At 36.6% G+C, this 26,801-nt stretch overlaps 1 protein-coding gene across 1 annotated transcript; it reads left to right on the forward strand.

Moving 5' to 3' along the window:
* Positions 1-304: 304 nt before the first annotated feature.
* LOC125870859 (probable thimet oligopeptidase) lies at positions 305-26,694 on the forward strand. Its single transcript, XM_049551408.1, has 20 exons — positions 305-525; positions 625-746; positions 2,924-3,087; positions 3,968-4,058; positions 4,796-4,975; positions 5,818-5,898; positions 7,321-7,398; positions 8,113-8,205; positions 11,378-11,458; positions 11,564-11,726; positions 11,825-11,945; positions 12,039-12,108; positions 12,182-12,289; positions 16,391-16,488; positions 16,572-16,617; positions 17,029-17,125; positions 24,688-24,761; positions 24,834-24,938; positions 25,451-25,531; positions 26,400-26,694. The coding sequence occupies exons 1-20, from the start codon at positions 405-407 to the stop codon at positions 26,505-26,507; spliced, it is 2,082 nt and encodes a 693-aa protein (XP_049407365.1). The 5' UTR covers positions 305-404; the 3' UTR covers positions 26,508-26,694.
* Positions 26,695-26,801: the final 107 nt, after the last annotated feature.

The raw sequence follows: 26,801 nt of genomic DNA on the forward strand, positions 1-26,801 counted from the left end.
AAAAAAGTGGGCCCAATTTGAGAAAAAGGAACGTAAATAAATTATAGTTGATAAAATATTAATATGTTGACATTTTTACTAGTTATTTTAAGTGTAGATATTTTTAATAATTATGTTCGGAATTTTGACTAACCCAAAATAGAAGCATTCATGCAAAATTGCCAATGACTCAATTATAATGAAAACCTCGGCCCAATAATATAAAAGGCCCAGTACCAATGATCTTAGTTGTACAGTCAGCATCTCAGTCCACCTCAAGAAAAAAGCTCACACATTTCCCTCCCATTTGATGTTTCCTTGAGAAAATCAAGAATAAGGGGACACAGAGACTCTGCAGAATTGGATTTTAGCAGCAGTTCTTCTCTCGCCAAAAGACTAACAAGCAGAATTGCAGTGACGAGAAAATGGCTAAGCAGAAGAGAGATAGAAACAATCTCATTGCTTTGACAGGAGCCGCTGCTCTTGTTGCTATTGCAGTCAACTTTGCTATCTCCGCTATCAACAACAAACATCGAAAGAAAAAAGGTTCCTTTACTTTGCTTGCTCCTTTATTGTAAACAAATTTGGGAACTATTGGTGATAATTTGGGAATATAAGTGTTCATTTTTTTTTGTTGAATTGCAGATGTTCCAGGTTCAAAAGTTCGAGTGAACCTATCTGCTTCTGAAATTATGAAATTGGCAGAAAGCATAATTAACAAATCGAAACAGGTTCATGATGCTGTTGCTTCAGTTTCACTTGAAAAGGTGCTTATTGTATTTAACTATGCCTAGCTACATTATGGGCTGTCCATTTTATTCTAATATTTTGGATATATCATCTTTCTTGGTTAGGGTACTACAGTGATTGCTGTTTTGTCATGAAATTGAAAATGAATGGACTTTGTATTGTAATGATTCTCAAGTTTGAGGTCCTGGCTGAGTGGCTGAAGTATAAATTAATAACATGAAGATCTTACACTTGAATCTCTGTTGCAACACTTATATGTGTCCTTCTGCTCCAACTTTGGTGGGTAGGTTTGCACTCTGTTGTAAAGGAAAACATATTGTTGATGTTGATACATACATATCAAACTTTACCTTGCACCCAAGGGTGTAGCGTAGTGGTCAATGAAGTGGTTGAGAACCATGATGTATTAGGTTCAAAACTCAGTGGAGACAAAAAGAACACTTGGTGATTCTTGCCATCTGTCCTAGCCTTGTTGGAAAAAGTTACCTGGTACATGTTGCTGGTGGGAGGTGGCAGAAATCTAGTGTAATTGGTTGAAGTGCGCGAAAACTGGCCCGGACACCACGGTCATCAAAAAAAATATATCAAACTTTACCTTAGCAGAAACAAAAAAAAATTGGTGGGTTGGTTTACCTACGTGCTTGTGGGTTGTAGGCTTGTAGCAAACTGCTCAGTGGATTACTCAAGGGGCGGGTAAGCTTGTGAGGTTACCAATTTCATACAAAATGATTCTCAACTTTGAGGAGTATGTTGAGATTCAAGTTTTGTTTTGGGACTTGTAGAATTGACATTCAAAATTCAAGGAGGCCTGGCATGATGAAATCATTCACTAATATTAAAAACATTTAGGGGAAGTACAATATCCAAAAGTCATATGACAATAGCTCCTCTTTTCCCTTCTATGACTATAATCTATTCTTTAAATCTTGTAGGTGATTCATATCTTGTGTCTATTCTTACACTTTCTATGTCTTAAGACTGTTGCGTCGAGTGGAATATTCAATTGCTTAGGCTTCTACATCTCGATTGCTAGAGAACTATTCACTAACTCTCTGACCACTCTATCTGTTGTGTAATCCACGAACTTAAGTAAATCCAGCATGCTGCCAACTTGGTGATATCTGTCCCAGTGTGTTTACCAACACCAGAAAATGGACAAGTTTCGTTTGTAGGCCTGTTAGGAAGCTCAAAATTGTGTCTTCTTACTTCTTCCAAAGTTGCAAAGGCAAGGCATGAATAGAAGGGACTGGACTTAAATTCTATTACCTCTGACTTTACTCCTGGTCGGAATCTTGCCTCCAGCGAACTCCAAACTGTGAATGACAAGGTTAATGGGGGTGGGAAAGTCTTGGGAAGGGCTGTGTGCTTGGATTTTAACTAGGGCCTTTCATTAGGGGATTTCGTACTAGCAGTACGTATATACTAGACGTTGTAGTGTCTTATGCAATACACTTCTGGTATTGAAAACTGAGAATGATTCTCTCCCCACCTTCTATTTCTCTCTCTCTTAGCTCAATCTGAGCTAGTTCATTCTGCAATCTCACATTTGACAGCGAATAATTATTCGCTCTCTAACCATACCATTTGTTGTGAAATACATGAACTTATCAAACATTTATCTAATGAACTTTTATATTCTGGAAGAGTTTTCTAACTGATACAAAATGCAATACTATGGCTGATAAGTTGCTTATATGTTTGGCACTCAGTTGTGTTAGTGCAACAACAAAACTGCAATTTAGGCAGGGGGCAATCACTAGTTAGAATTGATGGAATCTTGGGTGATTATATTTAGGTGGCTGGCTGCGTAAAGCCCCATACAGAACACCGACTTAGATACATTGATAGAGGATTAAGTTGCAAACCTATACCATGCCCAAGTGTCAAAGTACTTAAGTATGGTACCCTATGTTTAATTCTGATTAAAATTTTGTTGAGTTCAAATTCATCATGTGAAGAGGGAAGTATCTCATTTAGCTGACTGTTGGACTAACTTGGGTGCTAGGTTGCAGTCTTGTTAACCGAAAACTAGTCTTTAGCTCTCTACCTACTTTTTTGGAGTCAATCAGGGGTTTGTTTTTCTGTGGACTTGTCAAATATTGCTATTTATAACTGTCCTGTGCTTTAAGTATTATGCTTTAATCTGATATATCATATACATTACTCAAGATGTGGCTGGATTTTTAATTTGTAGGTTGGCTATATAAATGTGATATTGCCATTAGCAGAGTTGGAGGCACAGCAGTTCCCATTGATCCAATCATGTGTCTTTCCTAAATGGTTATCAACTTCTGAGGATGTACGCAATGCTAGTGCTGAAGCAGAGAGAAAAATAGATGCTCACATTACAATGTGCAGGTTCTGCCATTGCAAATTTCAACGCTTCTATTTCTTTCCACAAATCTTTTAACTGCAAATTCCTCTTCTTTCTGGTATGTTGAAGTAGCAAAGAAGATCTGTCTGGTTCCGAGTTTGATCTGGTGAAATGGAATTTGTTTATTCATTTGAAGTAGTGATATTAATTTGTTGAAATCAACTAGCATGGAACTAAATTATCAGGAATTATCATCCACATTTCATCTTGACCTTTCAAACCACAACTGTATTGACCTGGGATCCTCCTGGTCATTAAGAGGACATGATAAATGTGTATCTTGTTAAAAATCTCAATTTCCACCTTCCATTGTCATCAAGACTACCCTGAATCCTCTATTCATTGTTTTAGTATTTGTCTATTATTAGGCAGAAACTTTAATTTATGATCTATCATCTATGTCTAGCTCATTACCTGTATGAAGTTTTCTTCCTTGACACATTTATGCGAAATCATAAATTTAGTGGCTTGTACTGTATAATAGCTGCCAAAAAACATTGGTAAAAAATACTTAGTTCCAAAATGTAAATTACATATGAGTCTGCTGTGCATTTTGTATGTCGAAAAGCTTACTGACATGACTAGAAAACTAAGGTACAGGTCCTTCAACAAGCTCTTCATTCAACATTCTTATCTAGGATGCCCAACTTGCCATGCTGAGTCTTATTTCTAAACTCCCATCAATAAACACAAGTATGTCTGTAGCTTGAATCTGGCAACTATCTGCTGATGTAAAATCATAAGTAATATTTTGTTGTGCATTAATTTTAAATTCTTTGGACTAAATTTTCTGTCAAATTTTTCCAAGAAGCACTTGTTCTGTAATTAACTAAAAAATCTGAATTTTTCTTTATATGAGATCAGGAAGCGCGAGGATGTGTACAGAGTTGTCAAAGCTTTGACAGTAACAGGGGACGAATTGACTAATGATGCTAAAAGCTTTACTCGGTTCCTGGTATGGGGCATGGGCTGATTTCTTCCCTTATTTGATTTTTCATATACACTTCCATTTGATCATTCACAAGTTATGTTCGTTTCCGCATTCACTCAACCTTTTGGTGGCTTAGTCTTTTTAGATGGTTACTGTGCTTTCATTCTACTTGACGTATTTTCAAGGCTTGTACTTTTTAAAATTGTTGTTTAGGTTTTCCAAAGTTATGTAAGGTGTTCACTTTGTTGAGGGTTGAGAAAGACAAATATGTCTAAATAGTCAGAGCTACGTTTCTTGGGAAGTGAAACCTTCAGTCTTATGCTATTAAAAGATAGAGAATACGTTACTCATTCCACTTCTGGACTATATGGTGGAGATCACACAAGTTTGCGGTATACACGTTTTAATTCTCTACTCTGCAAGGACAGACATTTTAATTTTTTTTCTCTGCAAAATATATTGCTACTAGTTTTTGATTGAAAGCTATTGGAAAAGCATACTTTGTTTCTTCACAATATTGATATTCAGCGCTTATATTTAGACGAGTTTTCTTCATTCTTACAATATATTCATAAAGCTGATATTTCAAGTGTTAAAAAGGTCTGTTTGCCAGGACCTCTCTATCTTATACCTCTGTGTACACTTCCAAATGATCCTTTCTCTCTGAAGTTATTCAAAATATGGTTTTTCCTAGCTGAAGTTGTGATTTTTTATTTGAAGATATTCTTTTCAAATTTTTATGGGTTAAGATTCAGTGACAGGTTCGAGAATTTGAAAGGAATGGTGTGAATCTGACCTTATCTAAGAAAGAGGAGTTGCAGCGTTTAACAGCAAATATAGACGAGCTAAGCATGCAATACATTCGTAATCTGGATGATGATTGTAGTTTTCTACTTTTCACTGACATGGAGCTAGAAGGGTTACCTCAGGAGTTTCTCAAGGTAAGATGTAAAACAAGTTTTCACATCCATCTCCCACCTGATACTTTTATTAGTCTGAACGCACAGCGGAAATTTGTTGCCTTCTATTTCTGTCCTTTTCAATCATCATCACTGCATGTTATCTAGTATGATGAAGTTGCAGAGGGACAATCAATTATCATATTGGGATGTGTAACTTTTACGCTCAGACAAAAAATGATTTTGGGTGGTTATAATAATCAATGGCATCCTGCAGTAGTACATATTTTTATTTTTTCAAACCCTAAACAAATTCGCTTGATTTGTGTGAGAAATAAGAGAGGAGAAGAAATATATTGACAAGTTGATGATTTAAGGAATACAAAACATCTATTTGTAGGTATCAATATTACATAAATGATATTTTGTCCAAGTTGGGACAATATTTTACTTTGAAACATGACACTTCTAGTTCTGGCTTTAATATTCTAAGACTAACACTTCACATTCCCTAATATTCAAACACGCCAACTCAAAGTTACAGTGAGAAAATCAACAAGAATTTGTTGATTTTGAAAACATAAAAAGCAAATTGAAACCACCATGGTCGCCGGAGAACCTGCAGAAAGTCAACGAAAAAGATCTAATCACTGGGATCTTGCTGGAAAGTTCTGTTTGCAGAAAGTCTTTGACAGTAACATATAACATTCTAAATCCTTAAGCGAAAATCTTCATGAAATGCATTTCAAAGAGACTTAGAATTAAGCACTTGTGTTGGCTGCACAAGTTTCAATCATATTCACTTCAAAAAACATTTTACTTGATAAAAAAAATCCCTTTGAAGAGCATTTCCTGAAGCTCTTTTCATTGTTGACTCCATGCAGAGCTTAGAAAGATCTGAAGATGGTAAAAGAAAAATCATTATGAGAAGCCATCAAATTTCACCAGTGCTGGAGCTTTGCAAGGTGAGTCAAGCAGAAATTATGACATGAGTGCATTTTTTTGCTGAAAGGCAATTTTGTGTCACAGGATTATTTTATGTCATTGCACCTAATGTTTGCTTTTTTAGACTTTACGCGGTACATGTTGATTGTTTGGGACCACGAAGGTTCATGTGATGCAATTGATGCAGTGATTCCTTTAGGTTCCGTACATTGAAAGTGTAACTTCTCTTTTTGTGTATCACCAGTTGAACTGTTCTCACTTGTAATCGAACATAGTCTGGCTCATATAGTTGAACATAAAGAGCTTCTTTGTTTGTTTAAAACCACAAGTTTAGTGCTGTAATTGGCTTATTAGATTTTGTTGTGGGTTAAGCTTTAGGTATCCCAGTTTATTGGGAAGCTAAATTTTTGTGAATTATGTGAATCGATTTGGGGATTTTTAGGTGGGTGTTCGGCGGAGGGGCTAATAGCTGAGAGAAAGTGGTGATAATGGTGGTGGTCATGGTGGTAGTGATGGTGAAGAGGAGGTGCTAGTGGTAGAAGAAAAGTGGGGGAGGGGGTAAAATGGATTGAGCAATGAGGTGGTATGCCACGTGGTATCCACCTCACCAAAATGGCAATGCCATGTGGATTGAACATACATCTTGGACAACTCTAACGGAGGATGGGCATATTTGAGCTACTTGTATAATGGTAGGGGTATTTTTGCATCGAAAGTGTAACGGAGGGTAAGTATGATCCTTTCGCATAGTAGAGGGGCATTTTTGACCTTTTCCTTCTAAAACCTCTTTCACGAAGTCTTAGGCCCTAAACCTCTATCAACACCTTCACTAGGCTTTGAGGTTGGGTTGTTTTAGTGTATTTGAGTGAGAAATAGAGAGATAGGGGCTTAGGAATAGGAGATCATTGGTTTTAATGGAAAAAGGGGAAAGCTTTTCACGTTCTAGTGTTCTGTCCGGCGGCTGGGTGGGGATTATATTTTTTGTATAGGTAGTTGGCAATGATCTTAAGGTAGACGTTGGAATATCCAACGACCTGTACTTGGCCTAAATGGCTGTCAGCTGGGTCTATTAAAATTTTTAAATTTTATCTTAATACAGACTGTTGAGTACAGCTATGAACTGTCCATTTTCTTACCAAAAAAGCAGCACATACGCTAGTTTTTTTAACCCATTTTAGGTGCGAGTTCTATTATTTATCTCCGGCCAAACTGGGTTTAGGTGATGCTGTTAAGTCCTTGCGCAAAGTTCGAGTCCCTGACAAAAATACCTTTTTATTGCTTCAGTTCAGTCTCTAAAGATCTTTTCAATGCTTTTCATCCTAATTAGTACCTCTTGAAATAGGGTCTCATTTTATGCAAAAATGTTACTTCTGAAAGTTCTTTGCTGGTCTTCCTTGATACATCCTAAACATTTGTGATTTAGAAGTTGTTCGTCTTTGAAGGTGGGATCAACCAGAAGAGCTGTTGCTATTTCCTATGGGCACAGATGTGAAGCCAATGTTACTATCCTTGAACAGCTGGTAAGAAAACCCAGAAATTTGCAGTTTTTGAGCATTTGTGAAGAATAATGTTGACTTGATACTTGATAGTCTTAGTAGTTTTATATTATTGAGTACTGAATGTACTATGAGCTTTTACTTAATTTGTTTGGTTGTCTGTGGAGAACATTATTTTCACTAAAAATGTTGATGATTAAGGGCGTCTTCAGTATGGAGGAACAATGTTTTTCCAATTTTTCCATGTTCGGTTGACCAAAACTTTTGGAAAATATTTTTTCTAGGAACACAAGTTCATTTAAAAATGACTTCCCTAATTGAATTTGGGAAAACAAATTCCACAAGTGGCATTTCACATTGATTGTGTCATCCCCACCCTCCAACACAACTCATTTTCAACCCCACCCCCTTAGTCTGTATTCCCCCCTCCCCTGTCTCCCATATTTTTTGTCTAGATTATATACAAATGGTTCTAGGATAATAATTTTTTGCTTACATACTGAACACAAGAAAATAAGTAAACCCATTTATTTTCTTGGAAAACATTTTCAAGAAAACTTTTCCAAGAAAATATTTTTCATGGAAAATAATTTCCTTCATACCGGACACACCCTAAGATGAACTTATTGTCAATGTAAGTTCCTGCTGTTTGTAGATTGACTGACCAAACTGTACTGATGTGCTGCCTTCTCCTATTTCAAATTCCAGTTAATGCTCATGTTACCTGTCCAATTTCAGATTCAGTTGCGTCACAAACTTGCTAGATTGCTTGGCTTTGCAAATTATGCTGACTATGCCACTGATGATAGAATGGCAAAGTCTTCCTCTAAGGTTGGTGCAAATTTTATTGGTGATTGATTTTCTTTACAGAACATGGACAATTGTCCCAAAGAAGAAAACACACTCCTTTTGGCTCCTGTTAGGAATGCATGTCTGTCTTTTAACTCTATTCCTTCACTACTATGAAAAAAAAGAGAAGTTGAGAGAAAATACTGCTTGATTATTCCCTCATGCCATTGGCATTTAAATAGCTAAGTGTACATGTTCTAAGAATGGAGAGTGATAGCCTGTTTGCCCAAACTTCTAAAGTGCTTTTCAAAAAAGTACTTTTGGTGAGAAACACTTTGTGTTTGACTAATTAATTTTAAAAACACTTTTGAGCAGCAATTAGCATTTGACCAAGCTTTTAAAAAGTGCATCTAAGTGTATTTTCTCAAAAGTGTTTTTTCAAAAAAGTACTTTTGGGGAAAAGCCTCTTTTCTTTAGCTTCTGAAAAGCTTGTGCTACTCCCCAAAACTTGGCGAAACACCCACTTTTTAAAATGAGCATTTTTTAGAAAAAATACACACTTTTGGCCTCCCAAAAGTGTGGCCAAACAGTCTTTGAATCGAATACATAATTATGGGTAGTAAATCATGGTATACTATTTACAAGACCCTGGAATATCTACAAGATTCTAGCACTCCCCCTTAAGTTGATGCATACAACCCATATTTATCAAGCTCGTTACAAATGTAACTGATATGAAATCGGTGAGTGACTTGGTTAAAATATTTGGAAGCTAATAATTTGACTTAACTAATGTGCCTGCGGCCCTCAGTGCCAAAAGTTTCCACTTCAAGTCAAGTAAATGGGTGTACTCGGAATGTGCCTGCGGCCCTCAGTGTCAAAATTTCTCCAATAAAGTACTGGAAAAAGGTCCATGCGCTGGGGCATGAACTTAAGCTTTACCAGAATCTGGACTGTGGGAGGTGTGTGACAGTTCGTGCGGAGGTATTTCTGGGAGATGCTTACTGGGCTTTTGTCACCGGTACAAGAGGAAGTCCCTGGTGGTGTTTGTTTTTGCACACATTCCGATGCATACAGCCACCTCAAACAGTAAAAGAGGGAGGAGAACTCAACTTCTTGGAACTCTAGTGCTGTAGCGGGAGAAAGCTCACCTCAGAAGGATATTAGTAGCTCTGATACCATGCAGATTTCAAGAAGAAGAAAAGTATTCTTTGTAATTTTTGATGAATTCACATCCCATGAGAATGGGTACTTCTACAATATGTCCTACGACTAAATAAGCAAAGAAAGTATTACATAATCAATTACAATCAAAATACAATATCCATTACTCCTATAATTAAGTTAGGAAACGAATCAATCACCAAAAAACTGTCTAAAAGGATGTTTGCCCTTGTGCTAAAGAAACTTGTTAGCACCCTTTAATCAAAAAGTTGATTAAATCAGCAACTATTAATTATGTTTTTGTTTTCCTGTGGCAATTGCTTTCTTTGTTGCAGTTATTAGCAGTAAGGAGGTTATTCCTCCACTTTCTCATTTCAGTAGTAGTAGGAAGTTATTTCCTTGTTATAAGGTGGGTGGTTAATTCACCAGTGTTGTATTTAAGTTATTTGAATTAAATGGAAAGATAAGCAGAAAATTATTAAGTTTTTGAGTACTTCAAACTCAAGAGATTGCAAGTTCTATCTTAACAAACCAGCACCATAGGTCGTAGGAAGAAAACATTTGATTTCATATTGCAGCGCCCCATAACTAGATCCATATCAGGGGACCATAACAAAACTCAATATAATTGGGTAAAGAAACCATTCAAATCATTCAAAGTAGGATCCCAAGGATTTTGTACCAAAAGCCTCGACTCCAAGTCAAGTAAATGGAGTTGTAAGCTGAATAGAGTTTTCCCAAATAGGGAGCTGAAGATGTACTGAAAGTGCTGGAAAGTGACCCTGTTTGCCGGAAAGGTCACCGAAAAAACTTCTCAAATCATTTTGAGGGTATTGGGATGTCGGTTGACTGGTAGTTTGCAAAATATATGGTGAAAAGTGGTTAAAAAATATCAGATCTGTCAGATAAAGGCTCTTCGTCAACCAAAAACTGATGGAACTTTGATGGTAAGGTTAGATCGAATAGGCGACCCCCACAAACCAAAAACAGCGAAGAAAGTTTGTTGGGAAAAGGTCGCACACACTCCAGAGTTAAATGTCGGTGGTGCATGGATTCGCGTGATAAGGTTTCTGACAGTTTCTGGGGTTGAGTTGCATGATGAAACAGGGTCTCACTGGTATGTGCACGTACTGACAGAGAATGACAAATTCGTTGGACAGTAAGCACAACAACGATAACATACCTAGTGTAATCCCACAAGTGGGTCTAGGGAGGGTGATCAGTGATGTGTACGCAGGTCTTACCTCAACTTTGTGAAGGCAGAGAGACTGTTTTGGATAGACCCTCAGCTCATGTAAAGCATTTTAAAGCAGGTTTGAAAAGTAAATACTAAATACAGTAGTGAAGAAACCATGTCGCAAATAATGTAGAAAAGAACAATAACAACAACAAATAATACAATACCGAAGCAAGGGAAACAAAAAATAATAATATGAATCATAGAAATAGAAGAGTAAAAGTTATAGGAGAGTAGTAAGAATAGTAATAGGAAAGTAATACTAATAATACTTGGAAGGAAAAACTAGACTACACACAACTACCAACTAAACTTCTATTTAATACTCGACCTCCATATCTTCCTATCTAGGGTCATTTCCTCGGTAATCTGCAGATGTACCATGTCCAGTCTAGTCACCTTTCCCCAATGCTTCTTCTGCCTACTTCTACCTCTCCTCAGATCTTTCTTTCAAATGTCGTACAGTAAACACACTAGCCTGAAAATTGCACGACGATGGAGTTTCTAGCTTGTATGCTGCTGGTTACTGCACAACAGCTAATTTCTCACTTAATTACAGGGAGTAAATCATGCTATACCAGATCCTAGAATATCTACAAGATTCTAACAACTACCTTTTCTTTCCTTTTAATAGTCCTGACCACTACTTTATAAACAAGAGAAGGATGTTCTCCAAAATGTTAAGAGGTGTTGAATATCTTTTTTTTTCACTATATGCAAAGACTAACAAATTTTATCTCATAGATTGGAATGCTTCTTTCAAATTTGCAAAATGGATTGTTCTTCTGTTCTCATGATTTTGAAATTTCTTAGGTGTTTGAATTTCTGGAGAGTCTCTCTGCCAGCTTAAATGATTTAGCCTACAGGGAACTTTCAATGCTTAAAGCGTTAAAGGTAAGTTCAAATTTACAATATGTCAACTTCAGAGTTCAGCTTATGCTTGGTCTGCTTCACCTATATGCTTCACCTCTTGAAGATTTTTTTGTTCTGGTAATACAGAAGAAAGAGGAAGGTGAATCTCCTTTTGGCATGGAGGATCTCTCATACTACGTCAAAAGAATCAAAGATCAACAATTCCATATAAATTTTGGAGTAATTAGACAATACTTTCCTATCAATTTGGTTTTATCAGGCATCTTCAAAATATGCCAAGATTTATTTGGTAATCACTGCAAATTGCATTTGGTGCTGTCTTTGATCCTTCTTTCCTAACTCATCGTGCAAGAACGTAAATAATTAAAATTCTTTGTTCAATATTAGGTTTAGGTTTCAAGGAAGTTGAAGGTGCTGCGGTTTGGCATCCAGATGTTCAACTTTTTTCAGTTTCGGATCTAAGTTCTAAAGAACTTGTTGGTTATTTTTATCTAGATCTGTACTCCAGGTTATCCCAGCTCAATTGTTCTTCTACATGTTTAATGTGCTTGTTTTATCAGCTTTATGGTAGAATACTTAAAATATGTTACAATCTTAACAGAGTAGGCAAATATGCTCACACCTGTGTCATAGCTCTTCAGAATGGCTTACTAAGTAGTGGTTCTAGACAGGTAACTGCAGAATGTATCACTTGCTTGGTTCTAGTGCTTAGATTTTCACTTAACGACATTTCCTGGAATCTAGATTCCTGTGGCACTACTTGCTTCTCAATTTGAAAAGGAAGTTGATGGTCACCCTCGGTTATTGCAATTCTCGGAAGTGGTTAATCTTTTTCATGAATTTGGTCATGTGGTATGTGTTTTTCCTTTGAAGCACAGTGCAAAATTTAAAAACTAGTCTAAATTCCAGTTATTTCTTTTGTCATGTTATAATGCAATTGGAGAGCAATGTTACTCTGGCACTTGCCTTCCAACTAATTACTCTGTTTTTTATTTTAGCCCATCTTGCAAATATTGTTTTGTCTAGTAATTTAATTTTGAGGAAAAACCTTGTGGAGCACTCTCTGACATTGCCAGCTAAGCGACTTGTTAGTCAAGGAGTGCACTGGATTCATTCCAAGTAACTACCACTGCCTTCAAAAAATGGGTTTACTTGGGTTGGATCCATGTTAAATCATTGCTGAGCTGCCTTACTTAGCAATTATACCGATCATCTGGAGCTCTAACCAAAGAATTGAAGTATGCTGCCATGAAACTATACTGTCTACATTGCTTTGAAGGAGAACTACAGAAACAGAGACATATCTTGTTAAACAGTTAAAGCTACTAGAAAACTTTCACAGAGAGATGCTTGATCTTATTCATAGCTGTTTGTGTTTGGAGTAAAGAGTATCATGTGTAAAATTCTGACACCCATGACGTAGGGAGGGCTGATGAGGTGGGGTCAAGGAGAGTGACTGATAGAATTCTACTTAAGCAAGCTCCCTAATAAGGGGTCATATATGATATGACACATTAAGTAAATCCCACATGGAAAAAGGAGAGAATAGTATATATAGGATAGAACACAATTGCATGGTACATGTCCTTTTTAGCTTGATATGGCGTAACTTAAGACAAATCTATGTGGTCTTTTAAGCCAAAGTGAACAATAGGTACTATGGGCTTGGTTTTTGACAAATATAGAGTCAAATACATACTCTCACAGAAGGATAGTTGAGAAATGTAAGGAAGGATGCTGAGTCCTAAGGGGAGTCAGGAGTGTATGTGATGCCCATGAAGGAGGCAGAGGTGATAAAGACGTGTTAGGGCGAAAGACTGACAGATTCTGTGCTGACAGACTTTGTTTAAAAGGAGTGCATATGACACTTATCTCACATCAGAAAGAGAGAGTGATGTCTTAATTATTATATAAGATGAGACAGAGCACACACATGATACATATGTTGTTGGGCTCAATGTGATATTTCCTAAGGGGTAAATCTGTAAGATCTGTTGAGTCAAAGAGAACACTATGTACCATAGACTCGAGCTGTGACAAAAATTGAATGACTAGCCACATAAGTCCCAAATCTTTTTGACAAAGAACTCTTTTGTCCTCCTAGTTAGATTCTGCTTTTTTAGTCCTTAGATTTCATTTGCCTTTGTTCATGCAGTGTTCTGTAGGGTGACATGCTTGCATAACAAGACCTACTGTATAGGCAAAGTAGAGAAAATCTAAAGGGAAAACCATAGAACAACTGACATGATTAACGATAACTTCTCTCTTTTCTATTCTTTTATTTTCGTCCCTTTGTCCTCTTTCTTGCCCCTGCCTATCCTTTGCACTAGCTACACAATCATTTTTGACCCCAGCTAAGAGCTTCTCCTTTGGGTGTGAATGGCTTCATATTTGTTGATTGTTCTAAAGTTCATACCGATTTTCAATAAGTTTATTGCAAATAGCCAATAGTAGACTTCCTTTGGCAGTTATAATTGTCTCGGTTTTTCCTGGTATGAAAGTGTATCAGCAGGGGCATTCTCTTATCCTTCGTCAGCAGAAATATGCCTTAGATCTCTTGCCTTGTGCAGACATGCTTAATTCTTGTTCTTTGGCCATTCTCACTAGTTGTACTGAGCTTCTCAAGTTGGACGTCACCTCCCTGTCCGATCTAGTATCGGTTTGGTTATGTTAGTTTTTTATACTATTATTTTAATAATAACCTGTACAAGTGTCAAAGATGATAGTAGGGTGTTTTGTTTTTTATATAATATAATACCCTATCCGTTCCACTTTTTGATAAGGAAAATATTACTATTTGGAAGTGAAATAATTTTTTTTAACCACATAATACTAACAAGAGGTTAGAAGCAGGCACGTCGATGTGCTTGCTTCATGCCAAGGGTATTTTGAATTTCAAACCTCTTCGTCCACGTGCCTCTTCCAGTGCCATCTCAACAGTATAAAAAAAGAGGCATGTGCCTTAGGCCCCCAAATTTGAAGGGCCCCAATGTTTAACAATAATAGGTTATAGGTTATCTTTGTAAAACATATGAAGTGTTATTTATAGAAAAAGTAAATTTTCATATAAAATGAAAGAATTATTAGAAGTTTGACATATTTTGACTACTATATCTCATGAAAGATAATATAGATTGATTATATTATCAATTGAAAAAAGATATTAGAAGAATCAATTGTATAAAAGTTATTAACATTTTCATAAAGTTTAAGGCCTCTGTTTGATTTTGGCTTTAGGCCACTAATATGCTTGAGTCACCCTTGCCTGCTTCATGCCAAGAGTGTTTTGGAATTTCAATGTCTACTTTAAAGGTACTTTACAAATGCTTTTCCACAGATAGTTTGGTCCCACAGGCCACGTCAATAAAAGCTTTTCTCAAATGTGTCGTTTTTCTGGGACTGATTAAAAAGGAAAACGTGTCACATAAATTGGGGCTGAAAAAATACGTAGGGCCACTTTTAGTATGATTTGTTGCGCCTGTGTTGGCACGGGCTTTGCATCTAGTTTCTTCATATATTCTAAAAAGATTTGTAATTATAAAAGATGGTAATTTATAGATTTTATCTAGTTTCTAATCATGTATATCCTATTATAAAAAGATTATGAAACTGATATCTGAATTAAGACTGAAAATTAGAAGGTTTTGATCCTCCATACTCCGGACCTCTTCATTCTTAGTGACGAAGCTTAAGATGACATCCCAAATAAAGGATTTTCCCTATAAAATCAATACTAGCGAGTGATTGATCGTAAAGAAAAATAGGCCAAATAAGCAGACTAGTTTTTTGATTTCTTAGGTCTAATATCCTTTTAGCCATCACTAAGTATAACATCTGAAAATTTTAGTTCATTACTATTATTAGATTCTTTGTTGTTACCTATTAGCAGAAATAAAAATAAAATATGGGGGATTGATAAAAGGAGAACTAAAATGAATCAGTTGGTTGGTAGACTTGAATCACTTGATGATATTAACTAATCTCATATGTCGTCCTCCTATTGAATTTTTTCTATGAAATTGTAAAATCATAGTAGAATGATTAACAAAATTGAAGTTATAAGTTGTCATCTGAAATAAATCTCTACTATCTTACGGTAAGTTCTGATTTTTGAACATCCTTTGCTTATGACTAGGGGTGTCAAATGGGAGGGTTGGGTTGAAATTGAAAATATTGAAATGGGTTGAAATACAAATTGGGTTGGGTCTTGACCCGCCCAAGTTTACTTTGGGCACAAATGGGTTGGGTTCCAATGGGCTTAAAAACGGGTTGCAGTTTGACCCGCCCAGTTTGACCCGCTTAATTCAATAATTTTAATATATTGTTATTTAAGTTTTATAACCACAATTTGAATTTCAACTAAAGAAAATTTAAAAAAAGAAGCTACAAATTGATAGATAAATCTAAAAGATATAAAATAGAAAGTAATTCATTCCTTTAATATAAGAACATACATTACATCAATGTAAATAAAGAGTCTTAAAATGGGTTGAAATTGTAGATTAAATTGGGCTCAATTGAGGATTCTCTTAAATGGGTTAGGACTTGAATGGGTTGAGATTGAATCCAATTCAAATTATCTTGAGCCCAACCCTTAAAATTATGAGCGGGTTAGGTGGGGTACCTACAATTGGGCTCAATTTTGACAGCTCTACTTATGACTATAAGGTATTAAGCAGGTAAAACCTTTTTCTATGGTGTACTAGTTCAGTAATTAGTCTGGCTTCGCTCCCTCTAATTTATGCTCCTGTAGATGCTCCTCTTAAATGTGTACTTTTGTTCTGATGTTTAGCCTACATTTGGCGGGGCACCAATTTGTCAATACTTGTCATTTAGCTGTGGTACTCATGTTGATAAAATTTTACTTGTACTTCTCTATATAAAATCTCATGCACACTTCCGGATTGATTTTTGGAACAGCTACGCTTATTCTTACTCATCTATTTGCTTCAGGTACATCACATTTGCAACTGTGCATCATTTTCCAAATTATCGGGGCTGCGTCTGGATCCTGATTTTGTGGAGATCCCTGCCCTTTTGATGGAGAATTGGTGTGTTTTAAATAGTTTCCCCTTTATATTGAGCTTCTGTATTGTTAGCTTATGGTCTTATAAGTTTGAAATACTTGTGCCAGGTGCTACGAAAGCCTCTCCTTAAGACTGATCTCTGGCTTTCATCAGGTACTTCCACTGTACTTTTTTCCCATTCTCGACTATTTTCAGTAGGATGAGACACTTCAAATATTTCAGATACTCAGACTTGCTACTGTTCTTTTTTCCCTTGCTCTTCCATCCACGATTGCTGCTGCAAGAAATGTTCTTTTGAGTCTTGAGAAGTTCCATTAAAAGAATGAAAATAATAAACAGTCACTTTGAGGAAGAAACCAAAGAAAAAGGCCTTGTACATTTGCTTTTTTACTTGCTTATGTTAACCTTCATGCTAATTGAACCATAGACTTCAAGTTTGACACACCGGTTTCAATTCAGACACCATGTTTGATGTGAAAGTTATTGCAAACAAGTTTCGCAATTATTTTATATCAGATCGTTCGATTATGTTAATCCTCTATCTCAGTCATATGCCTTTTGTAGGATATCACAAAGCCCATTAAGGATGATCTTTGTAAATCACTTAAGAAATGGCGATGCTCCTTTTCAGCACTGAAATTGAAACAGGAGATCTTTTATTGTAAGCCTTTCTATTAACTTGCTAAAACTTGGCAATTTACTGGTTCTCCTTCTAATCCATGAAAGGCTAATTTATTCTGTTCTTTGGGCCCTTTTAGATGCTAAAATTGGTAATTTGGTATTCTTCAACTCAAGCATGTATAACGTGATATTCTAGGAAATATAAGAATTTTGTCAGATACAACTGCTACTGCATGTATTCAGAACTTACGCTTGTCATGCATGCCATATTAATTTGCCACTGTTTCATGACATGCTTACTCCTTTCCACTTTTCCTTTCCACTTTTTCTATGATATATTCTTGGGATGTACAATGTTACATGTTAAATAATCAGAAATAATCTCATGTTATCTATAAAAAGAATCACAAATACCCATATGTCATCTCTACTTGCTCCAGTCTGGATTTGTCCTGCTTCTGAACCTGAGCCCATTATCTTATGTTATCAGAACCTGTACCCTTACTGTGTAGGAGAATACCCAATTGAGGCACACTCTAGGATCAAGTTTCCTAGAAATTCTTAGTGTGAACAAAGCAGAGACACCCAAACACCTTCAGAGGAACAATATATCTATTCTCACTCTTTAAAGCCCCTAGAGTCTAGAGGACTGAAAATTGAGGATTTGAAGTGGTATTCTGTTGAAAAGATAGGCAGCAACTAGAATGACATCCTCCCAGTAGGTTTTTGGTAGATTCATGGTAAACATAAGAGATCTTGCCACTTTTTAAAAATGCCTAATTTTCCTTTCAGCAATCCAATTTGTGTACTAATGTAGGGACTTATAGTTTGAGATTATCCATTGAACTTTGATAAACACCAAATCTTTTGTCCATGTATTATATGTCACTGTCAGATTTTTATTTTAGCCTCAAATTGAGTACAAGTCATCTTATGAATGACTGAAACCAATAGAAAACCTCACTTTTGGCCTTCAATAGATACACCCATGACATCCTACTGTGTGACGATCAATAAAGGTAACAAACCTTTGATTCCAGACAAAGAAACAGTTCGAGTGGGGGCCCCACATCATAATGGATAATCTAAAAGGAGTAGTACTTTATCGTCACTCAAAGGGAAAGAGTTTCTAGTATGCTAGGCATAATCACAAGCATCACAAAATAAAGAGTCAAACTCAGTTCTTGAAAACAAACTAGGATATAACTTCTGTAAAACAAAAAGGGATGGGTTCCCCAACCGCCATTGCCACTAAGATTATTTCTTGGTTGACATCCATATTTCCTCCAAAAAAATGCTTTGACCAGACTCCAGAGTCTAGAGTTCCATCAAACATATATAAGCCATCATGCAATTTACCACTGTGAATCTACTTCCTTGTTTGAAGATCTTGAAAAGCACAATGATTAGGGAAAAACTCGCTACTACAACTTAGTTCCTTAGTGATGGCTGTAATAAATAAATGTAATGTCCCATTTCATGAGAAATTACCTTTGTGTGAAATGACCATTTTTCCTTCCCCTTAGTGTTATCATACTTTTTATGTGTTGCGAGAATGGTTAGCGTGGTCCCCGATGCGATTGGGTGAGATTTTGATGGATTTAAGCCTTTTGAGTGGAGTAAGAGCTATACTAAAATAGTTGACTTTGGTCAACATTACGAGATCCGCTCATCGGATGGTAATTTTGTCAGTTCCTTTGCGTCCGGAACATCGAGTTTGGTCTTATAGGGTGGTTGGTTAGAGTCCCAAGACCTTAGGTTGAGATTTGGGTGCTTAGCGAGAAGTTGAGTTTTTGTCCTAAGAGAGGTCCAAGAGGATATTTCTTTCATAACAATCTTTTTTCGGAATAATTCCATTGAGTCTGGAATATCAAATTTAGTGGGGTAGCATATCTGGTTTATTTTTATCAGGTCCCGAACGAATCTCGAGGGTCTGTTCAGAGACTTTAATAAGATAGAAAATGCATTTTCTGGTGTTGGTGCAAGATGACCGTGGTCAATAGACCCGTTTTTAGGGTTGAAACAGCCCTGTTTTGGGATTCTTCCCTTTTTTTCTTATTTCCTCCATTTTCACTCGATTGGGAGCTTTGGAAAAGAGACTTTTGAGAAATTTCTTGAGGAATCTCGTGTAGGTAAGTCCCTTTATCGATTTTATATCGTTTTCTTCGAATTTCATCTTCAAAACACTTAAAAATCAAGATTTCAAATGAGGTTTTCCCCCCAAATTGAAAAATTGTTATTTCTTTGATTTTAGGCCCAATTCCTACTCTTTTTTGATGGGGTTTTCAACCACGAACTTCTTTTTACTTGAGGAATTTGTTTTTCAACTAAAATTCTGATTTTACCCTTTTCGAACACAGGCTAAATTTTTTAGCCCCCACATAGGCTAAATAACACAAATAAGCCCCCATACGGGCGAAGCAATACAGATAAGCCCCCACACGGGAGAAACAATGTATTCCACAATTTCCAACACTTCAATCTCATGCTATGATCCCAACCCATAGCCCAGTTCATAAGAATGATTAACTACCCAACCCAATCTAGAAGAAGGATAAGACAAACCTACCTCGAAGGCCGAAACTTCACTCGAATCACTCTACCGATGCTTTTCCTCTATCAACAGTCTCGAAAAGATCCCCAACTATCAAAAATGGAAGATAGACCTCAAGAGGGTTACAACGATACCCATATTGCTAAGGTTACCAAAAATCTCATTGCAATATAAAAAGTTAAATCAGAATTTTAGTTGAAAAGCAAATCCCTCTAGTAAAAAGAAGTTTGTGGTTGAAAACCCCATAAAAAACGAGTAGGAATTGGGCATAAAATCAAAGAAATACCAAATTTTGAATTTGGGGGGAAAACCCTCATCTGGAATCTTTATTTTTAAGTGTTTTGAAGATGAAATTCGAAGAAAACGATATAGAATCGAGAAAGGGACTTACCTACACGAGTTTCCTCAAGAAGCTTCTCAAAAGTCTCTTCTCCCAATGGCCAATTGAATGAAATAAGAAAAAAAGGGAAGAATCCCGAAATAGGGCTGTTTCAGCCCAAAAAAGGGTATGATGACATTGGCACCTGAAAAATGCATTTTCTATCTTATTAAAGTCTCCGAACGGACCCTTGAGATTCGTTCGGGATCCGATAAAAATAAACCAAATATGTTATCCCACTAAATTTGATATTTTGCACTCAACGGAATTGTCGGATTTCCAAAAAAATATTGTTATGACAGAAATACCCTCTCGGACCTCTCTTAGGCTAAAAACTCAACTTCTCGCTAAACACCCAAGGTCTCGGGACTCTAACCAACCACCCTACTAGACCAAACTCGATGTTCCGGATGCAACGAAACTGACAGAATTACCATCCGATGTGTGGATCTCGTAATGCTGACCAAAGTCAATTATTTCAATATAACTCCACTCAAAATCTCACCCGAACGCATTGGGGACCACGCTAACCATTCCCGCAACACATACAAAGTATGATAACACTAAGGGGAAGAGCGGAATGGTCATTTCACTCCTAAAGGTAATTTCTCATGAAATGGGAAATCTAACAGGTTAACAGAAAACTCATGTACATGAAGAATGGATGATCATGTAATATTAGGTGTACAGACAACAAAACTTGTTCCAGAAATGGGGGTTAGAGAGTCATTGGCTGTTTCTGACATAATTTTCTTTTGGCACTAGGAGAGTATCTTTGTAAGCCTTTAGAGGAGTCTTGCATGTGTGTATTTGCATCAGAATCAACAATGCGATGATTAAGGTGTGCAGAAAAGGCAGTACCTGTTTGCACATAATTAGATGTGGCAAGAAAAGGTAAGTGAAGTTTGGTCAGGTGATTGCAAATATGTTGAATTTCATGTGAAGATAGTTTCTCCCGAAGACATTTCCCTGGATGTCTAGCCAAACCCCTTGATGGACCTACACGTTTTCCTCCAAGACCTTTTGCCATGTAGTTTCTAGCATGTCTCCTTTGTATGCCTTACTTTTAGTGTTATTAAAAGTGTGCTTAAGTCCTGAAGCAAGGCGTAGGACATTTTGAGCACTTTGTTTCGCTTAATGTGCGCGTCAGTGTTGTCGTCAAGGCTCTAAGACATACTTTCTCTTGCCAATGAGCGTCTCCAGAAGAGGCTACACTAAACAATTGATGTTTTACTTCATCCTAATTTTCAATTGATGTTTTAAATTATTCTAATTTTTTTTCAATTCTTTTGTCCATTTTTTTTTATTCATGATTATTATTATTAGTCTTGGATTATATCCAAACATATATATTTGCATTTTGTCTCCATTGTGCTTTTTTTAGTAAAACTCACGCTTTATTTGCGCTTTGCACTTAAATCTCCAATGGACCTTGGTGCTTTTTTATGCTTTTCGCTTTTGATAACACTGTTAGCTTTCCATGATAATCACAATGCAAGTAATCTTTATTAGAAGTGATTTCCTTTGGTCGGTCATGAAACATGGTTAACCCAGACTTGTTAATGGGAGCCTGATACAACAAGACAGCTTGTCGGCTCTCTTCGTGTTAAACGTAGGAGTATGCATCCTCAAGAGAAGGAAAAGGAACTTTGCCAAGAACTTGAACCTCGATCTGATCATACTCTGGTTCAAATTGATCATAAAATTATAGATCCTTTCCTTTCAACCAATTGCTAAAAAAGAGCTATATGATCTTTACACTTAGCTTGGAAATCCGGATAATAGTCAATCTCCTTCCATAAACCACTTACAACATCATATCCTATGTAGTCTACAAAGTGAGGACTGAGGAGGGTAGACTGTACGCAAACCTTAACCCTACCTGAGAGATAGAGAGGCCGCTTTTGATAGACCATGGACTTGAGAAAAATAGTCCAAAGCAGTTCAGAAAGAGAAATATGGAAGTACAAAAAAACATATAGTAACAGAACAGTACTACAACAAAACAATATGATAGTTGAAGTACATGATCCAACCGGTAGTAACAGAAATTGAAGGACAAGAAACTACAAGAGTAATATTACGACTACTAGCATGGACGGACAACAAGACAATGCACTCCCACCTACTAACTTCTACCCTAATTCGTGTCCTCCACAACCTCCTATCTGAGGCCATATCCTCCGTAAGCTGAAACTGTAGCATGCCCTTTCTAGTCACCTCTTGCCAATACTTCTTCAGTCTACCTCTACCTCTCCTAAAACCATCTATAGCCAACCATTCACACCTCCGCACTGGGGTATCTATGAATCTCCTCATCAATCATCACATGCCCGGACCATCTCAATCTTGCTTTCCGCATCTTGTCCTCCACTAAAGCCACTCCCACCTTGTCTTATATATTCTCGTTTCTAATTTTATCTCTCCTAGTATAATAAATTAGTGATAGTCAACTCACCTTACTTAATGCATTAATTTTACTTACAAATCTCAAAGTTCTGAGCATCATTACCCTTGAGAGAGCAAACACACTTTGTTGAAATCTAGATCTTTTAATCAGTTTCAAGCAATAAATATTGCTTAGAGATTCGGGGGTGCATAGTAATCAAAAGTCATGTCATAACAATTGAATTCTCGAAATCCCATAGACCATTATTAGATGTGGTAGGTTGTTTATTCTCTCCACTAATATAACCAAGTAATTTTTTAGATTTAATATAGAGAAAACAAGACTTTGAGCAAGCAAGATACGTACAGCCACATCTAGTTTCACAACATTGATTTGTGGAAGAATATTATTCTCCACTGTCTTTATGTCCTCCATAGTTTTAATAGTACTTCAAATCAGAAATTAGAATTTTCTAAAACTCTAGAAGGAAATTATCTTCAAATCAGTTCCTTAGAGAAGGAAAAAACTGGAAAATTGACGTACAAATCTGTCTCGCCGGAAAACCAGGTCTGCCTCATTCAGAACCTTAGCTCTGAGGATTTAAAATACCTGAAACTTGGTGAGTAGTCTCTTAATTGACAAGCGAACCGAAGCTATTAAGAATCTCGATTTTTCTTTTCCTGGAAGTAGCCGCCTTTCTGGATAGCTTCAAGTAGGGAGAAAGCTCGATCTCTTTTTGTAAGAAAGGAACCATAATGCTGCAAGGGAGAAAAATTCACCTCAAAAGGCAACAATGGCTCTGATTTCATGTAGAACTTGGGAAGGAAAAAAAAAGCTTCTTTGTATTTCAGTATGTCTTTACTTCCCATGAGAATAAGTAGTTATACAAGTGAATCCTAACTAATTAAGAACAACTACAATAAAAGAAAATATTCTATACCTATAATTACGTTAGTAAAAGGAAAAATAAAGTCTCCTCAAATGATGCTAATTAATTTACACAATTACCAAATACACATGGGCATGGAACTTTTATAACACTCTGCTTAGGGAACTTTTGGTAGGACTCATGAATTATTAGAATGCTACCATACACACTGGGAAATAGTTGTTGGTTTACAAATATTTGATGTAGATGTCTTTTTTATTTAGTTTTCTTTTGTATACGGAGGGGGAATTGGGAGATTGACGGGTGACACACCCACATGTATTGGTGCAGGGTAGACGAAATAGAGGCACATCCAGATTCTTGTGTGATAAGAAGGCGCCACCAAAACTTAAAAGGCAAGTTCTATAGAGTTGTGGTTAGACCGACTTTGTTGGATGGGGCAGAGTGTTGGCTAGTTAAGAACTATCACGTCAGAAGATGAAAGTTGTGGAAATGAGAACGTTGTGATGGATGTGGGGGGGGGGGGGGGGGGNACTTGGAGAGATAGGATTCAAAATGAGGATATTTGACACGAGGTAGGAGTGATTTTGGTGGAGGACAAGGTTGAGAAGGCTCGGGCATGTGAATAGGAGATGCATGGATGCCTCAGTGCGGAGATATGGGAGGTTGGCTATGAATGGTTTCAAGAGAGGCAGAGGTAGACCAAAGAAGTATTGGGGAGAGGTTATTAGATATGACATGACAGTTTCAGATTATTTTGAGGACATGACCTTAGGTAGGAGGGTGTGGAGGACACAAATTAGGGTAGAAAGTTAGTAGGTAGTAGTGCATTGTCTTGTCTTCCGTTCATATTAGTAGTTGTAGTGGTGCTCTTGTAGTTTCTTGGCCCTTGATTTTTGTTACTACATGTTGTTTCTTGTATTATCGCATTATTTTGTTGTAGTTATTGTTCTGTTGCTATAGGTTGTTTTTATTATTATCTGTTGTTTCTTGTACTTCTGTTACTCCTTTTTGGGACTGCTTTGGACAATTTTTCGTCAAGCCGGGGTCTATCAGAAACAACCTCTCTACCTCTGAGGTAGGCCGTAGGGGATAAGGTCTACGTACACTCTACCCTCCCCAAAGACCACTTTGTGGGACTACACTAGGTCTGTTGTTGTTGTATACGGAGGGGGAGGGGTGGGCACTGCACTCACCACTCAGAAGGAAGATGTTGGAGCAATGACTGTTATCATGCTTAAATCCTTAAAACTATATTAGCTGGGAATATATTAAACAAATGTTTCGAACAGTTGAAGGTTGGTTAGTGAAGTAGAGAAAAGCACAAACCTAAGAATTTGTCGCTTTACATTTCAGAGTCACTTAACTGAAGCTTATATTCATCTTTTCAGGTCTATTCGATCAAATTATTCATTCAACTGAGAATGTTGATATTAATGGGCTGTTCAAGCATCTCTATCCGAAGGTATGATTTGTCACTCTTGTTTATTGGAAGAAAACTAATATTTGTGTGCTTAACTCTTCTTCATTTCTTCAGGTTATGGTAGGATTACCGCTTCTAAGAGGAATAAACCCAGCTTCATGTTTTCCACGAACTGCTATTGGCTATGAGGCCACTTGCTACAGTCACATCTGGAGTGAGGTGTCCTGCTCATCCTTGTTTGTATTTGTTTACTTAACAAGTTTGTCATTCATGGATGTGTTCCTAAAGCCTAACAGCTTTTGATACATGTTTTCTTTTCCTCCATTTACTCCCTCTATTTCTTTTATATGGCACTCATTTTTATTGTTTGTTCCAAAAGGGATGACACCTTTATATACTTCAAAATTTCTAACTTTGAACTTACTATTTACCATTCATGACATGCTCTTATGACAATAGAAATATCATGATATGTTTAAGATCACAAGTTCCAAGGACATTTTTGGTATGTTCTAAAAGTCTTTCTTTCTTTGTTATATTAAGCTCATGCCCAACCAAACATGGCCATATAAAATGACATGGATGGAGAGTCAAATTTGCTAAATGCATCACGAGCTACCTCATGTCATGCTTTCTCATTAATTTTCCAGAATTTCAGCAGTTTTTGGAATATAGATGTTCTATTTGATATATGTTTTGTGGTTTTGATAAATTAATCAATTTCTCCCTAGGTTTTTGCTGCTGATATATTTGCCTCGAAGTTTCATGATGATATTTTCAACCTGCAAACAGGCTTGCAATTTAGGAATAAGGTACCAAGTACATCCCTGAGATTGCTCTCCATTTACCTTTCTTGGATTTCATGTTTAGATTGACAATATTTCGGCTTCCTTGTCAGTAACTTATGGTAATCCACTTAACACATATAGATGTCTGATTCTGCACGGATGGGTTAGTATTCCTAAAACCTGAGTGATTAGTATTCGGTGATCCTAATAAATAACCTAACATTGATAGATCACTTTTTCTTTTGCATATTTAAAGACCAGAACTAGCTTTTGCAATAAGAGGTGTAATTTTCCTCTTCTTTTTGTGATTATCGTAGGCACAAGTTGTCCTTCGGGGACATCCGATTTTGAAGTGACATAGCCTGATATGTCCAATACTGCAATAGTTGCAAAACCTAGATTACCATTGACATGTACCTCAGATGTTTTTCAAAATTTCCAAATTTCATATCTAACCAACTGAACCCCTCTAAGCCACTAGGACTGCTGTGTCATCCACATTCAGCTATGTTTCTATCAATTTGACACCACCTCCAAGGGCCAGTAAAGGTGAAACTTAAAATTTCACTGAACAATAGAGAACCTTGTCTACATGCAATTCCCCCATTCTCTAATTACGATTGCAGTATAAGCCCCTGCTCCTTGAAATATTAGGGCCTTTCTGGCTATGAGTATTGAGTTTCACTTATTATTAAAGGTCTTTTCGTTTCATGACAAGACTCAAGTTGAGGAAGTCTTTGTGTTCCTTCGTAAAGTGAGTGCAGTTTCTAAAATCTGTCAGGGAGATCTCATCCTAAGCTCCTTGCTGAATTGCTCATGCATTTTCTGAAGTAATGACATGAGAAAACTGTCCTTTTTGGCACTTAAAAAAAATATTTTCGCTTTTTAATAGGTATTGGCTCCAGGAAGAGGAAAAGACCCCCTTGAAATGTTGTCAGATTTTCTTGGGAGGGAACCATCAATACAAGCTTTTCTTGACAACAGAGCTGATATAAACTAGAGCTATGTTTCTCTTTTAATAGCAGGGTGATTTTTCCTGACCCATCCTGTAAAGTTGTAGAAGCTGGGAAGAAATATACACTTTCTCTTTATGATAATACTCTAGGAGAAGAAGCAAAAAATACCAGAAATGTACTGTGGTTGAGCTGTTGCTAATGTAACGTTATTCTCCCTTTTGCAGTTTCATATTTATTTTTTGTATCAGATAACAATTTGCAATTGTCAAGTTATACGGTATCATATCCCTGTAACTGTTATTTGGTAACAGAATAACAAAAGAAAGTAGAAATATTAA

This window comes from Solanum stenotomum, chromosome 7 (genome assembly GCF_019186545.1).
Source record: "Solanum stenotomum isolate F172 chromosome 7, ASM1918654v1, whole genome shotgun sequence".
Classification (NCBI taxonomy): domain Eukaryota; kingdom Viridiplantae; phylum Streptophyta; class Magnoliopsida; order Solanales; family Solanaceae; genus Solanum; species Solanum stenotomum.